General features: G+C 37.3%; 2 protein-coding genes across 3 annotated transcripts in view; one reads left to right on the forward strand and one right to left on the reverse strand.

The window, feature by feature from the left end:
* ndrg2 (NDRG family member 2) overlaps nucleotides 1-6,519 on the forward strand; it is a 31,439-nt gene extending 24,920 nt beyond the window's left edge. The window contains exons 10-16 of the mRNA XM_058384226.1: nucleotides 85-188; nucleotides 284-322; nucleotides 407-458; nucleotides 1,522-1,569; nucleotides 1,686-1,721; nucleotides 1,835-1,886; nucleotides 2,708-6,519. Of these exons, the coding sequence (XP_058240209.1) occupies nucleotides 85-188; nucleotides 284-322; nucleotides 407-458; nucleotides 1,522-1,569; nucleotides 1,686-1,721; nucleotides 1,835-1,886; nucleotides 2,708-2,871 (495 nt within the window). The 3' untranslated portion in view covers nucleotides 2,872-6,519. The remainder of the gene's footprint in view (nucleotides 1-84; nucleotides 189-283; nucleotides 323-406; nucleotides 459-1,521; nucleotides 1,570-1,685; nucleotides 1,722-1,834; nucleotides 1,887-2,707) is intronic.
* A 372-nt stretch (nucleotides 6,520-6,891) lies between these two features.
* Nucleotides 6,892-13,099, reverse strand: LOC131348965 (protein translocase subunit SecA). Of its 2 annotated transcripts, none has more exons than XM_058384223.1 (3): nucleotides 12,995-13,099; nucleotides 11,753-11,817; nucleotides 6,892-11,493 (listed from the first exon to the last, which is right to left on the reverse strand). In XM_058384223.1, exon 3 carries the CDS (start codon nucleotides 11,416-11,418, stop codon nucleotides 8,257-8,259), a length of 3,162 nt encoding a protein of 1,053 aa, XP_058240206.1. In that variant the 5' UTR covers nucleotides 11,419-11,493; nucleotides 11,753-11,817; nucleotides 12,995-13,099; the 3' UTR covers nucleotides 6,892-8,256. The 2 variants fall into 2 exon arrangements, with proteins under 2 accessions (XP_058240206.1, XP_058240207.1); XM_058384224.1 differs by having other exon boundaries at nucleotides 6,892-11,498.
* Between the last annotated feature and the right edge of the window lie 3,243 nt (nucleotides 13,100-16,342).

Raw genomic sequence — 16,342 nt, forward strand, 5'->3', positions numbered from 1 at the left:
TGTATGCATGTGTGTGGTTGTGTGTAATAATCTATCCAAATTCATAATTGTTAAATGACTGTGTGTGTGTTTGTGCACGCGCAGGAGGAAACTTCGGCCAACACTGAGCTCGTCCAGGCACACAGAGGGAGGATCTCTGCATCCTCCAACCTGACGAACATCGACCTCTTCTGGAAGAGCTACAACAAGTACGCTCTCTTTCATTATTCCTCTTCCTCTATTTCCACCTGTCTCTCTTTATTTTCCCTCGTTCAGTCTTAAAAGTTGTTTTTCTGTATTTCAGCCGCAGGGATCTGAACATCGATCGCAGCAACACTCTTAAGTGAGTTGATATAATAATATTATTTACAGGGTTCAGCCAATTGCATGTATTTGACGTTTGCTGTCTTTCCCTCCGTCTTATCAGATGTCCCGTCATGCTGGTTGTAGGGGATCAGGCTCCATACGAAGAAGCTGCAGTAAGTCCACATACAATCTAGAACAAATTCAATGTAATTTTAATTAGATCTGTCATTTTTGTTGCGTATATTAGCCTTTTCTTTCAACCTTATCTCTGTCTGCTACATATGTATTGTATATGTGATTATCACCGACTAGAACTTTTGTCAAAAAGAAAAGCACTTTGAAAGAAAAGAAAATCACTTTAAGCTTATAATTAAAGTCTTTTTTCTTCTTCTTCTTCTTCTTTTGGAGGCTTTCAAACATTCTTCAGATTGTTTGTATATTAAGCTGTAAATTTAACCTTCCAGACATTCTCGCAAGAACTTGCGTTACCTGTGTCTAGAGCAGGTGTGTCCGAACTTATCCACAAAGGGTCGCAGGTTTTTATTCCAACCAAGCAGAAGCCACACCTGCGTGAGATCTGATCTCCTGCTTGATTGGAATCAAAACCTGCACCCACACTGATCCTTTGCAGATAAGATTGAACACTTCTGGTTTTGAATCAATGTGAATTAAAGTAAATATGAAAATACTACAAACCTCACACTAAAGTATTCACTCCACTGTATGTACGCTATACCCTATACATAGTTTCATATATATTTTATCCTAATTCTAACACCGCAGTTTTATTTTTTTACTTTTAAGGCTACAAATGTCCTTAGTGACCGGTCGGCTGCCTCAGACTTCCATTAAATATACATTTTCAAAATTTTAATTCAGTTACTCTCTTCAGTATGTTGAATTAGAAACATTTCATTACGTCAGTATCCCAGTGTTTCAATATAAATTGAAATAAATTTAGCTATTTTTTGGGACATCAACATCTTCAGTAGGCAAGGTGACTCTAGTCGCATAAAGTCACATAAGCAGCTCGCCTTGTCTTCATTGTCTGCATCCAGAGCTACAGTGAGAAGCAAACAACCTTCTAATCACCAAAACTAATCTTCATGTATTCTACTCGAATGTAAAAACGTTCAAGATCACACCAGAGATTATTTACTTGATTCGATTCTTTCACCATCTCAAATCGCTCTACATTGAGTCTAGTGACCGAGTCAGAGATATTTTGTGTTTCAGGTGGAGTGCAACAGCAAACTGGACCCAACAACAACCTCATTCCTAAAGGTGGCATTAATTTTGTACTTACTTTTTCTCCAAGTAACCTTACGCATTTATTTCTGATCTGGCAACTAAACTTGTTCTTAAGAATATTAAATTGTTTTCTTTGGGCTCTCTGTTAGATGGCTGATGCTGGCGGGATGCCACAACTCACCCAGGTAATTAACTTTTTTTTAAATTAAACATCATTCACATCATTAACCTAACGAATCATCAAGAGAATTAGAATGCAGACGATTTTGTTTCATTATTCTTGATTGTGTCTCTGCAGCCCAGCAAGCTGACTGAAGCATTCAAGTACTTCATCCAGGGAATGGGATACAGTGAGTAGTTTACAATTATGATGATAAAATTTATCTGACTTATAAGAGGAGTTGCATTAATAATTCAGTGTATACTGTTATAGGAAAATAGTCAACTTGGGGTAGTAACAGTAACTCCACTTCTTGTTTGTTTATATAATTGGTTAATATAGAATAGAATAGAATAGTTTCAATTTTTATCGTGTGTGTGTGAGATCAATTACACCTTCTTTAAGAGTGGGTGTGGTTGGTCGAACTTTCTGTGAGAGAGGGTGGGGTTGATCAAGCTTTCTGTGTGAGTGGGCGTGGTTAATCAAGCTTTCTGTGGGAGTGGGCGGGGTTAGTCAAGCTTTCTGTGTGAGTGGGTGGGGTTAGTCAAACTGTGTGGGTGGGGTTGGTCAAACTTTGTGTGAGTGGGTGGGGTTTGTTAAACTTTCTTTGTGAATGGGTGGGGTTGATCAAACTTTGTGTGAGTGGGTGGGGTTTGTTAAACTTTCTTTGTGAATGGGTGGGGTTGATCAAACTTTGTGTGAGTGTGGGTGGGGTTGGTCAAACTTTCTTTGTGAGTGGGCAGGGATGGTCAAACTTTCTGTACGAGTGGGAAGGGGTTAGTCACACTTTCTGTGAGAGTGGGTGGGATTGGTCAATCTTTCTGTGAGAGTGGGTGGGGTTGATCAAACTTTCTGTGAGAGTGGGCAGGGTTGATCAAACGTCCTGGAGAGTAGATGGGCTTAATCATACTTTCTGCATAAGATCACAGACTCTGTAATATTATTACACAGGACCTGGATGGCCAAAAAGCTCTTCTATCTAATATATTTTCTCTTTCTCTTTCTCATCAGTGGCATCCTCCTGCATGACCCGTCTGTCCCGCTCACGCACCACCTCTCTCTCTTCATCCTACTCCCTGGAGGGCTCTCGCTCACGATCGCGCACTCTCTCCCAGGGCTCTGTAGGTGGAAACATGCCCTCAAGCCCCTCCAACACAATGGAGGTGTCCTGCTGAACAGCAAGAGAAAGAGAACCAGATAGAGAGAGAGAGAGAGAGAGGTGGATGGATGGATGGGTAGATGGATAAGTGGAAAGCCACTACTATTGAGAGGGTCATAGCAATCAGTCATATCCATTCATCAAAGTGTAAAGCAAGAAAGGAAGAGAGAGAAAGAGAGAGAGAGATACTCCTCTTACCAAACTAAATCTCATTCTCGTGTATAATTCGCTCATCCCATACTTGGGGAAGTGAGAGATTCTTAAGGAAAGTGAGCTGAAAACAAGTGACATGGGGAGAGAGGGAAACAAACAAACAAACAAACAACAATCCATCTCTCCATCCCTCTGTCAGCTTAACATCTGTGGTGCAGGTAGGGGCCTGTAGAGAGACCCAAGATGTAGTGATAACCAATAGTAATACTTCTAATATAGAATATTAATGATAATTATCTAAAAAAGTAATGACAATGTAATTAAAAAAAAACAACAACAATTCACTTAATTACATGTTGAACAATAGAGGAAAAAAAAACACAATAGAGTAGCAATACTCATCATATGTCTGTTGAATTCTTTTGCTATACTATTTGGTGTGTTTGGAGTGGGGTTTTTTTTAATGAATTTATTTGTAATAGTCATGTGACTCTCCTATAGGGCCATGGCAACAGGTGTTGGATAAATACCAATGTCTTTCGGTGTCAGCCAGCTCATGTCTTCCATTTGACTTATTTGAAAACGAAAATAAGTGGGGAAATGGTAAATATGGGAACCTGGGTGTTGAAATGAAAGATTAAGACATTAGGATGTTTGACTGCTCCAAACTGCATGGTATAAACAGACAAAACCGGTGACGTGTTAAGCTTCTGCTATCTTTTTCCTTCTTTTTTTTTATTTCGTCAGTGTGGTTGTATCCCAAACGCTGAGTGTTTGACTAAATTCATTCAAGTAACAACTTGTTTAAGCTGATGTGGGATCTACATCCAGCAGCACAATAAGCTGAAGCCTAACTGCACTTATACTGCCTAACACATGCCTCGATGCACTTCCAATTCCAGAGAAAACAACAATGGCCCTTATTCAGCAAAGTTGCATGAAGTCAAGCGCACATGGATAGACATAGGAACAAATCTGTATCTGATTCATGAATCCATCTCATGAATTGTGATTTGAATTCAATAGATGAATCAACTGCAAGACCTGCTTTTCCAATCTCGTCCACAATTGGTGAAGGGAATCTGTTTAAAAATTAGGTTTTAATTCAGTTTCAAGCAGTTAAGATTGAACTAAATTCAGGTTTTTTTTAAAGCTCAGTGTGTGTATATATATATAATATAATATAATCTGAGAGCAGTTATTTGCAATAATCAAGTGATATAAAATTATTATAATAAAGAAATTTGAAAGTTTTTTTTAATTAGCCAGTGCATGCGTTTCTAAGACGCATCCACACATCCAGGTCAATGTTTTATTCTGCCTCCTGTCCACAAATGCATTACTGTTACACAAATGAAGGTCTAATGAGCTGAAAAAGATCAGCGTCTGGCGCAGTGAATTACATTTCCATTCGCAAAGTCGATGCTAAGCCCCATTACCTGTATTTTCCTACTGACAACTTTGAGTCATATAATTGATAATAGAATCAATCTTTCCTTATTTAAATGCAAAGCAGGCATTTTTCAGGTTGTAAAAAAATTCTGCTCATTTTCAGACATGAGTTTCGTACAAATACGCCAAAGATGAAACTGACGAATAAGGAAACTTAGGAACTTAGGCCTTGTCCATTTTGTGTGCTTATATTACTATCAGTTTTGACTGGTTGCAGCTTTTATGAATAAGGGCCAACATGAACATTGGAATTTTTGGAATAAATGATCTTACAATAATTGATGTTATAAAGTAGTTAAGGCACTAACCTTGTTAGAATGTAGTTATATATATTTTAGAATTTAGGACAAAGGTACAGTTTCTCAAATGAAATGTTGGAAAACATTCAATATAGGCTTTGTTCAGCCAAGTTATGTCTCATGAATGAATAATAGCTCCAAAAAACAATGATGATTTCGATAGCGAAGATCTGCCAGCAAATCCACTGCCACCAGACTGTTACTACTAATACAGAGCATCAAATGATGCCGAACTGAATCAGAACTGCTAATCTTTTCAAGCTATTCCTCAGCCAAGTAAAAACCTCTGTTGTGTGTTGTCATTGTGTGCATGGACAGCTTTTCTACACACCAATTTTGGATCTGAAAAGTAATCAAACTTCAGTCTTACAACAGTATACTAATTAACTAGCTCCTTCCTAAAAGCCTCTAAAGGTTCAGAGGAAGCTAAAGTTTACCCACTACAAACAAACCTAGCCATATCTTTATCCAGAGAGACAAATCACAAGCCAATACAAATCAGACCAGCACTGTTTTTTTTTTTGTTTTGTTTTGTTTTTTTCCCCATTTGCAACACTTTGTGTTGTAGGAACCGTGATAATCAGCACAGCACTGCCCTAAAAAAAACAAATCGTCAGACAATTTATTGTTGAAATGACACAGAATCCTGTCGTGTATTTGATAGGCTACATTTGTGTACTTGTCATATGCAGCCAAATCCCACTAAAACTTGAGGCCTTGTTTCCAGTACTGTTTTTAGCACATCTTTGGCGACATCATTAATTCCTCAGCATTTGCCTTGAGAAAATTCTAATCTTAAGGACTTGTTGGTGTTGAATCTGTTCTCTTATTGAACACTATTGCTAGCAATGTCCTCCTGCGATGTCAGCATGGGACACAATACAAAAAACACTCGCCAACAAATTAGCACCAGGAATGTGGAGCACACCAAATATTACAATATTTAAGATATTTTTTGAGTGATGAAACATCTTGAGTGATGTTTGTTAAATGGAGGTCCAAAAAAGGATGTTTTTAATTGTTGATTTCAAACATTTTTTTTAATGTAATAGTAAAGAAAGCCACTGTTACGCCCTTGTTTTCCGCTTGTGCTGCAAATGGTCAGTGGTGGTGTCCCACCACTTTTGAATGGTGAGGGGAAAGTCAAAAACAGTATCGAAACACAAAGGTTGGAGTTTGTGTTGAGTCTTTTTTTGATTTAGTGTTGAAAGTTGGAGCAGAAGAACATTAGTTGCTGAAATGTATAGAAACGGCACATGGTGGTGTTGAGTAAATTGCTAATAGAGGAATACAGGTAAAGGTGTTTAATACAGATCGAGTGCATTTGCATTGCTGGATAAAGGCTTTACCAAAAATAGAAAAGGGAAATGTCTGATATAGTTTACTCTGGGGTGGTTAAAAAGGGGAGAAAAAAAAAAAAGGAAGCGTCAGTGTCTGAGCCGGAGCTGTGTTATTGTTCTTCCACGTTATATTTTGTTTTTATTTCACTTATTTCCCCCTACCTACCGTTGATACCCTTTTAAATGTTCAATCCTCCCTGTTTTTTCTGTTGTAATTAGGTTACTGTCTCACTGTTCTCACAGGTTAGACATCAGTGTGCTAGTTCTTCTGTAACCTTTTTTAGCATTAGAATGTAAAAAGGGGGAATTAACATTATTAACAAAAATATATCAACATACAATCCAAGTTTCTTGTGTGGCTAATTCTGTGTAATACTATGAACAACCGAAACAAGGTATTAATAAAAAGGAAGTAAACCATGCTGTCTTGCTCTGACTTTTAAATTTCCATGTGGATTAGTTTCCTTTTCCGATGTCAATACACCATGGAATTTCTTTTCTTTTTAAAGCTTTTTCTTTGAATAATACTTAATCTTTTTTTTATATAGTAATATCAATGTAATATCCTTTTTGACTAATGAAATTCAATTCAATTTTATTTATACACTTGGACATTGTCGAAAGCAGCTTTACAGGAATGTATACATTCAGAATATAAATATTAAATTTAAATTTATCTCCCTGTGTGCTGTTTTAGCAGCATAAGGGCTGAAGGTATATTGTGTAAAATCAGATAGAGGACCTGTGGGTTGTTCTCTGTGAAAATGGGGTGTGGGACATCAAAGACAGGTTTTCTACGACAATTTATTATAAATAGACAGTGAGTACAATAGGTAGAGTTCCAGATACAGTGAGGAACAACGCAAAATGTACAAAAGAATGATCAAATTCCATTCATTACAACTTAAAACTTAAAAAGTCACTGTTGCAGTCGTACCAGAGTAACGTATACCCAGTGATTCACAAAGAGAGACACAAAGGACTATTATGCCGGTACTCAGGAGTGTTACTAATACTAGACAAACAGGTCTAAATGGTGAATCAAAAACGACTTGTAATAAACTATAACAATAAGACATGTAGATGATCAATAAGTCATATGATCATATCATTGGTCACTTCATAAAGCAAGAGCAAAGGTACTAGTCTGAGGTAAAACACAAAGTAATTAACTACTTAGTAACAAAGTTCTCCACACTACTTAATAAAAAATCAAGATATCCAAAGTTACAATCATAAAAATGAGAGATTATGAATGGGTTTTAACATGTTATGTAAAAGTGCCCAATGAAACCCAAGAAAACAAGGTGGTGTGTTCTATATTAATTTGCGCTCCAGAACACAATGACAAATGGAAGTAAAACAAAAAAATGTATACTGCAATAATCCATACACATTGACACAGACAAGTAAATAGCCTTCTTCATGTCACAAAAGGACAGATTTCATTAATCATCTTCAGTAACAGCTTTATCCTGGTCTGGGTTATGACGCTTGGGTGAAGGTGGGAGAGTTCACACCAGACAGAACACCAGTCCATTGCGGGGTACCATGCACACACACTTGGGGGCAGTTTAGCAGTGAGAGGAAACTAGAGAACATGTGGAAACTCTACACAGACTATAACCTGAGCTGGATTAAACCTGTGACTCTGGAGCTATGAAGTTAAAGTGGCCCCATACAGCAGGATTTGTCTAAAAATCTTCTAATCTGTTGCCATCAAATGGAAACAACAAAGAAATTAAAACTAGAAAGAATATAAAATAGGGTCATGAATAGACCCTTGAAGCATGTTACAGGTATGATCATCAGTAAAATCATCATATTCCCATCAATCAAATGTAGGAGTGACAATTGGAGCTTGTATGTATGTATGTATGTATGTATGTATGTATGTATGTATGTATGTATGTATTTATTTATTTATTTATTTATTTATTTATTTATATGTATTGGCTTAAGCAAGGAGTACTGTTACTTCTGCCACCAATGTCTGGCAATTTGATTTAATCACAGTAGTTACAAAGATGATTTTAAAAACATATTTAAATAAATGTCTAAATGTCTTTCTAATTCAGCACGTCAGTATACTTCGTCCCCACTGGTTGCCAAAAAGGTATGTGCTGAAAATGTTTGTCAAACAGTTTAGCTGAGCCTTTAACTGAATATTTTACTCAAACGTTTAAAAAAAGAAAACACAGTTCGTACTGAGAAGAGGGTGTCTAGTCCCAATGAGTGGAGATGAATTATCTCTCGGTCCAGCTCGGTAACTCCTTCAGTCAGTCTATTTTCTATACTTGAGCCAATCCTAGAAGACTCTGACAACAAGGCATGGGACACCTTGGATAGGGCGACAACCAATCGGATAACCTCAGTAAATTCATTTGATCTAAAAAGCACAGGGTCCAGCGTCAGCAATGCCACTGGGTACTCTGTTATCTGTACATCATAACCTTTACTTTCAGCTATCTGCAACACATTTATTGCTTGCTGGATATTGTTTTTGAATAGATGTTGTACCATTTGCTTGGCTGTAAATTGCTTGGTAAGTGACTTGTCAGAAGACAAACTGGGATCTTTGCTGGAGCTTTTCACAAAGATCAAAGTCAATGTCAACTTTCTCATGTAGGAGTCTACTGCCTCCTCAGCTTTTTTCAGATCTGCCAATGCTTGAGCAATATGGCCACTATTTTTCTTAGACAGAATGGACAATGCACGATTGTACAAAGCAATAGCAGGCCAGCAAGGATTGTTTTCAATGGCTCTTGTGTACATCTCAATGCTGTCTGCAATGGATCCTTTGTTGCGGAGTGTGTTGCCAGTTCTTACGTAATGGTAGATCATAGAAGAAGGGGACTGTTTACAATCCAGTTTTTTCTTTGCACATTGCAAGTCTTTCTGTAACTGCTTTCTTAATGTTTCAGTCGATTCATTCTCATTGAACTTCATCAGAAGCCACATACCCCAGCACTCATGAAGGGAAGACACAATATCTTCATGGTTGCCTCTCTGAGGCTGTTCGTAAATGGTGTCCAACATGTCAAGATAGTCAGAAAAGAGGTCCTCCTTTTTGGTGATTTTTGGTATGTCATCTTCAAGAATATGTGACAGTCTTGTTTGCACAATTAAATCTCTAGACTGTTTTTCCATTTCCATGTTAGTTAAATCACTTGGCTTTTCAATATTTAACAATTTTCTAAGTTCTTTCACCATGGCCTCACAGTTCTTTTCATTGGGGTCTTTCTGACAAATTATAAGGGTATATTCAAACTTCTTTTCAGAGGATCCTGACACAGCTATAGTGTCTGTTAGATGCCTCAGAAGGGTAAGTAACCTGAGAGGTGACTGTAATGCCATCATGAGTTTGACTGACTCAGAGAAGTGAGTAGAACACATAATGAGCTGGGCAGAACCAGGGTTTCCTTCTCGTGCAGTTCGACCAAAGGCTTGTTGCTCAACACGGATATTAAGGGGCAAGAAAGTCTGCACCACAAACAGACCCCCTGAAACATTTACGTTGTTACAGACTTTGAGGTCAGTCCCACGACCAGCCAGATTGGTTGCAACAATGACACAACCTTCTGTGACCTTTTCACCTGTAACCTTTGAATTGTCCATATTGTTATTTGTGTACAGTTTCAATTTGTCTGTTAGAATGGTTTTTGAGAGTGCATCATGGACAGTTTGTGCTCGTTTAATAGTTTCACAGATGACCAAGACTGCTCTTGAATCTCGGTAGGCTGTGGAATTTACTTTCTTATTAACAACCTTACAGATTGTTTGTAACCACCCATCTTCATCAATACTAACAATGCCGTCTTTCTCGTAAAGTTTCCTTCGTTTGAATGGTGGGATTTTGCATGTTTTAATGCCAGGGTACAGGTTCTGCAGCAAATCAAGTTCGCTTCGGTTTCCCAAAGTTCCTGTGAGCCCAAAAATCCGTTCATAGCTTCTGAATAAACTTACATTGGACTTGAAATTTGTTATAATGCACATATTTGACAGCTTGGCTTGGTGCTTCATTTCAAGGAATTGCTGAAGTCCGTCTCCCCATTTCATGTTATTTTGCACAACTCCTGTAGATCTGTAATCTACAGGAATGACACCACCCTCATGCAGAATGTATTCATGCCCTAAAATCATCTTTTTGGCAAGAAATGCATTTTCAATCCATATTTTTAGCCTCCCATTTATGTGCTCTAGAAAACCTGGGATGTGGCTTTCACTGCACTCCAGCTTTAATGTATCTGTGAAGATATCTGAATATCTGTATGATGGCAGTAAGTCTGAATCGTCTTCCATTAGTGAGGAGCGAATGAGATCTAGTGTCTTCTCTACATTCAGACCTTCATTCTGGTTGACAACAAACCAAATCTTAGCTAAAATTACATTTAAAGACTCCATGACAGGCATCTCGCTGTTTAAGTATACAATCTCTAGACCTTTGTCCAACATGAGCGAGTCCACCTCATCTACTATGACACTTTGAAACTTTCTTCCAGGTCTCACATTTTCTCTTTGGAACCTCTGTCTTAACCAGTCTCCTGCAAAATCCTGAGTTGTGCCGTAGACCACTTGACATGCATAACACTTTCTCAAGTCTTGAACTTTTAATTTATTTGTATTGAAATCTACAGTGAGTCCCAGTCTTTCATAAAATGAACACCATTCCTTAGCATCTCTCTCTGCAAGCACAGGGGAACTTGAGATAATGTCAACATTTTGTCCATTCAAGGCAAGATATGCAGCAAACATGGCTACTATACATGACTTTCCTTCTCCTGTGCCAACCTGGATTAACTGGCTGGAATCAGAAAGAGCCATGATGCACCAGCTCACCATCTGAGTCAGCCTTGGTTTCCATCTTTTAGTATCGTTTACTGCTTTACATAGCATCACTAACTTCTCCTTTAAATCTGACGGGTTGTTTGAAACAGGACATGGTGGTGATGAGGACACGTACGACACAATGTTTTCAACTTGACATAAAATACTCTGATCAGTGTTTCCTTCTGCTCGAATTTCATCAAGGATTTGTTTAAGGCTTTTCTCCTTTGTTTTGCTAGCGAGAGCATTAATTCTAACTTCAATGCCATCCACATTCTGGCTTGGTTCAATCTTCAAATCTGACTTGCTGATCTTGTGAATTTCCACTTGGTAAAGTATTTTTGCCATCCATGTGTAGAAATCAGTCTTTACTCTCCTGACACTGTATTCCTTCACGAGGGCAGTGAACAAATCCACAGCATCGTTCTGAGTCCACTGGCCATATCTGACAAGATTATGCAATCTTGATATCAACAGACTTGTTGATGCCATAACCTGAGTTGTGGATTATAGACCAAAGTACACTTCAAGATGCTAGTTGATATTCAGAAGTCCATTTTGTTCTTCCTGTGCTTAAAAACAGAACATATAATTGGGTGGAGATAAGAAGTAGTGCACAAAGCTTGTTGAAGAAAAATGTCTTAACCAACTTAGCATACTGGTCTGCAATAATTACTTCCTTATATCAAGTACTTGTGTTCTTTTTGTAAGAACTCATCAAAAGCCAGTAAGCCACAGGTTCCCTCTATGAGAAACGATGAGAGATTATGTTTTCTTTGAAGGAGTAACCATTAGCATACTGTAACATAAACCTCATCGTACTCACCTCACAAGTGAAGGTAAAACATCTTAAGGTAAGACAACTAAGGTCATTCGAGAACTGCCAAGATCCTGTCAAAATCAACAAACAGCTTATGAAAATAAAAATTTCACAGTTATTCAAGCAAGATGATATTCCATTTTGTTCTGTACTTAAAAAAAAATAAGAGCATATATTTGGGTGGAGATAAGAAGTAGTGCACAAAGCTTGCTGATGAATCATTTCTTAACTAACTTTGCGTACAATGATTTCAAATAATGACAAATATAAATAAGGTAAATTGTAATAAATGATTAAATAAATAAATAAATAAATAAATAAATAAAATCAGCATCTGGTATGACAAGTTGCTCTTTTAACACTACAATACATTACATTTAATCATCACAGGTATTTGGGTACTGTCAAGATCCTGAATTAATCATTAATATTAAATTAATCTATACTGACAGTTTTTAGTTTAGGATTAGGATTAATTTTGTGGCAAATGACCAAAATATTCATGGTATGTAACTAATTTACAGGTTTCTATTTACTTGTGTTCTTTTTGTAGGAACCTATCAAACCTTGTCATCAGCAAATGGAATTCCCCAGTCTATTTACTTTTGATTAATCACATTCAGCATATATCAAAAGCGTCTGTTGTTTGCTATTATTAGCTATCAAGGTGTGTATGTGTGACTCATAAATAGTCTTATATTCCTTTAGTAACCCTTGTTTAATTATGTGTTCTCTAGACATATGTATTATGTAATGTTACTCTGGAAGCTATATTTGTTAAGTCAGTGTTCTAGACAGAACATTTTGTACAAAGCCAGTAAGTTGCAGGTTCTCTATACAAAAAAACCACGAGAAATTTTGTTTTCTTTGTAGGTGAGCACTTAACCCTTAGACCTCATCTCACAAATAAAGGTAAAACATCATCTAAGGTGCGAAGATCCTGAAACGTCAAAATTAGCATTAATAGGTGGTATTTTGTTACAGTCTTTGTTTATCATTTATGATTAACCATGTGATCTGGAATAGGTACCAGAATGTTTCTAACATGTTTCTCTGAAAGATATATTTGCTGTTTTAGAAATTGATTCTTTCCACTATTTATTTTTATTTTATTTTAAGGACTAAGATACATCCCGTGACACACTACCAGTAAAACTACCAGCCTATGACATGAAAATTCAATTATATTATTTTTTTTTTATGTTTTGCTTATATTCTGTTGTATAATGTAAACCTCGTCATTCTTACCTCACAGGTAATGAAGAAGTATTACCAGGTAAGACAGCGTCCAAGGTTATTTAGAAAACGATGCATGGAGTCAAACCTTTTATAAACAGAGATGAGGAATTCCCCACCTCAGTTTACTTTTGCTTTCAGTTTATCACATGCACGCCATCCGAATTAGAGCTTATATAACATTACGCGGGTGGTGAAAAAAATTGGCCATAATATGTTAAAAATTCCTTTGTGCAATAATGGATACTGTTCTTTTTCATTTGCAATCCCAAACAGTGTATTTTTTATTATTATTTCAAACTGCAAGGTTGTTTGTTCTCTGTTAAACCTGAATACCAACAGACATCATCATGTTTAAGAAAATTATGAATACCTGATGTTTCTTGAATTCAACTGGCTATGTGAATTCCAATTCCAAATGATCAACATTGCACTATTTTGAATACTTTTTTACAGATCCTGGCTTTAAATGGAGTAAAGTTTGTGTGAAGAACACCAAAGCTTATGCTTCTAAAAGAGATGGAAATTTGTATAGTGCTTTTAACAAGTAACCAAGGAGCTTTACAGAAATCCAGATCCTTAATGAGCAAGCCAGTTGTGACTGTGACATGGAGAAAAAACTCAGTGAGATGACATGAGGAAGGAACCTTGAGATGAACGAGCCCCAAACGGGAAACCCGTCACCTTCTGGGTGACAGTAGATAGTGGGATTATAAATCCATATAAATTATACAGTTGTAGAAGTATAGACGCAAACAAAATAAAGTGAAATAAGGGTCCTAGGAACAGCCTTTATGATTACGGCAACAGTTAGATGTCTTACATACATGTTTACAAGTGAGACTATGCACTGAAACAAGATTTGGGCATAAACTGTTTTTGAAAAGAGACCATCCACAATAGCAGTAAAAGGGTGAGTCTTTGAGTTTTATCCTATGGGTTTTTTTTTGTAACAAACACTGAGCATTTCAATAAAGAATATGGATTTAGGATCAGGTATTGGCATTTAAATCATAATAAATCCAAGTTAACTTAATAAATGTGGTTCACTGATTTGACTGAAGGTTTTTTTAGTAGACTGATTGAAGGTGTTCTATGCATGCAGACAATAAAAACTGAATAGAACAGATGACCTTAACCTAGAGGTAAGGAGCTGGAGGTGATGCTGCCCTGCCAAGTTTACAGTAAAGAGAAGTCTATGGTTATGAACTCTTCCCTCATCACTGGGAAGCAAATACTAGCTAATGCTAAATCACGGCTCTATAGAAGATGAAAAACAAACAAGCAAATAAAAAATGTTGCTGGTGCAGCTCAACCAGTCACTGATGCTCAGACTACCATGACTATTGTTTTTGGTTTCATAAATGTCATGTAATATGTAATAAAGGTTTATCATCAACATGCATCAGTCTCTCTGATAAAAGGTTCAGATACAAGATACAAGCATTCACAAGAAACAACAGAACTGGCTAGAAGTTTCCAGACACTTCTGTCTAATAGACATTCTACAGTGAAACTTTTAAAATTTTCTCAAGAGCATTGTGGTAACATATACAATATTAGGAAATATTAGAAAATTTAACTAAGCATATTGTAAGTAACATTTACACGGCACCAATGATTATTCTCATAAAAGAAAGTGAAAGTGTAAGCGAATGTAACAGTCTAAAACAGTTTAGCAGTTTTTCTTTTTCTTTTTTTTTTTTTTAATTAATACCATCCACCTGACTGAGAAACACAGAGGTTTTTCACAGAGCCAAGAAAGCTTTACTGTAACATTTCCATAATGCAGGAGACTTGGAACAACAAAACAGTGTGTTTCTGAGATTATATACACCGATCAGCCATAACATTATGAGCACTGAGAGGTGAAGTGAATGACACTGACGATCTCATCATGGCACCTGTTAGTGGGTGGGATATATTAGGCAGCAAGTCAACATTATGTCCTCAAAGTTGATGTGTTAGAAGCAGGAAAAATGGACAAGCGTAAGGATTTGAGCGAGTTTGACGAAGGGCCAGATTGTGATGGATAGATGACTGGATCAGAACATCTCTAAAACAGCAGCTCTTGTGGGGTGTTCCCGGTCTGCAGTGGTCAGTATCTATCATAAGTGGTCCAAGAAAGGAACAGTGGTGAAACAGTGACAGGGTCATGGACGGCTAAGGCTCACTGATGCATGTGGGGAGCGAAGGCTGGCCTGTGTGATCTGATCCAACAGATGAGCTACTGTTGCTCAAACTGCTGAAGAAGTTAATGCTGGTTGTGATAGAAAGGTGTCAGGGTACACAGTGCATTGCAGTTTGTTTTGTGTAGGGGGCTGCATAGCAGCAGATGGGCGTGTGAGCATCAGAACTGGACCACGCAGCAATGGAAGAAAGTGGCCTAGTCTGATGAATCACGTTTTCTTGTACATCACATGGATGGCTGGGTGAGTGTGCATCGCTTGCCAGGAAAACACATGGCACCAGGATGCACTATGGGAAGAAGGCAAGCCAGAGGTGTTTCACTGAATCATTGAGTGAATCATTGTTGCAGACCATGTACACCTTTTCATGGAAATGGTATTCCCTGATGGCTGTGGCCTCTTTCAGCTTGATAATGTGCCATGCCACAAAGCAAAAATGGTTCAGGAATGGTTTGATGAGCACAATGCGGTGTAGACTTGGCCTCCAAATTCCCCAGATCTCAATCCAATCGAGCATGTGTGGGATGTACTGAACAAACAAGTTCAATCCATGGAGGCCCCACCTTGCAGCTTACAGAACCTGAAGGATCTGCTGCTAACATCTTGGTAACAGATACCACAGCACACCTTCAGGGATCTTGTGGAGTCCATGCCTCCTTGGGTCAGGGCAGCAAAAGAAGGACCAACAGAATATTAAGCAGGTGGTCATAATGTTATGGCTGATCGGTGTATATACACACACATATCCCAATCAGTGAAAATAAACATTACTTCTATTTTTTTTTTTTTGGTAGTATTGTACAGTTTGATGGTTAACCCAGTAAGGTCAAACATACACTTTGTGATTTAGCCAGGTATTTCGATGAATACATTTAGTACTGAACTTAAAGCGTTAATTAATTCTAAGAATTAGCTTTTTGTGTAAAAACCTTTTGGTGCAGATTGTGGAAAAACATTTTCAAAAGACTTGAAATAAACTGCACATCTACAGCTCTTTAAAATTATTCAAATATCATTAAACCTGATGCTAGATTCTACGCAATCTTACATGCTAGTTGATGATATTTTATGGTATTATTCTACAGAAAAAATATCCACTAGAGGGCGACAGGTTGGTTTCTTCATATTGGTAAAACTAAAACAAAGTATTTTTTTTTTTTTTATCATTATA

Source organism: Hemibagrus wyckioides, linkage group LG29 (genome assembly GCF_019097595.1).
Source record: "Hemibagrus wyckioides isolate EC202008001 linkage group LG29, SWU_Hwy_1.0, whole genome shotgun sequence".
Classification (NCBI taxonomy): Eukaryota; Metazoa; Chordata; class Actinopteri; order Siluriformes; family Bagridae; genus Hemibagrus; species Hemibagrus wyckioides.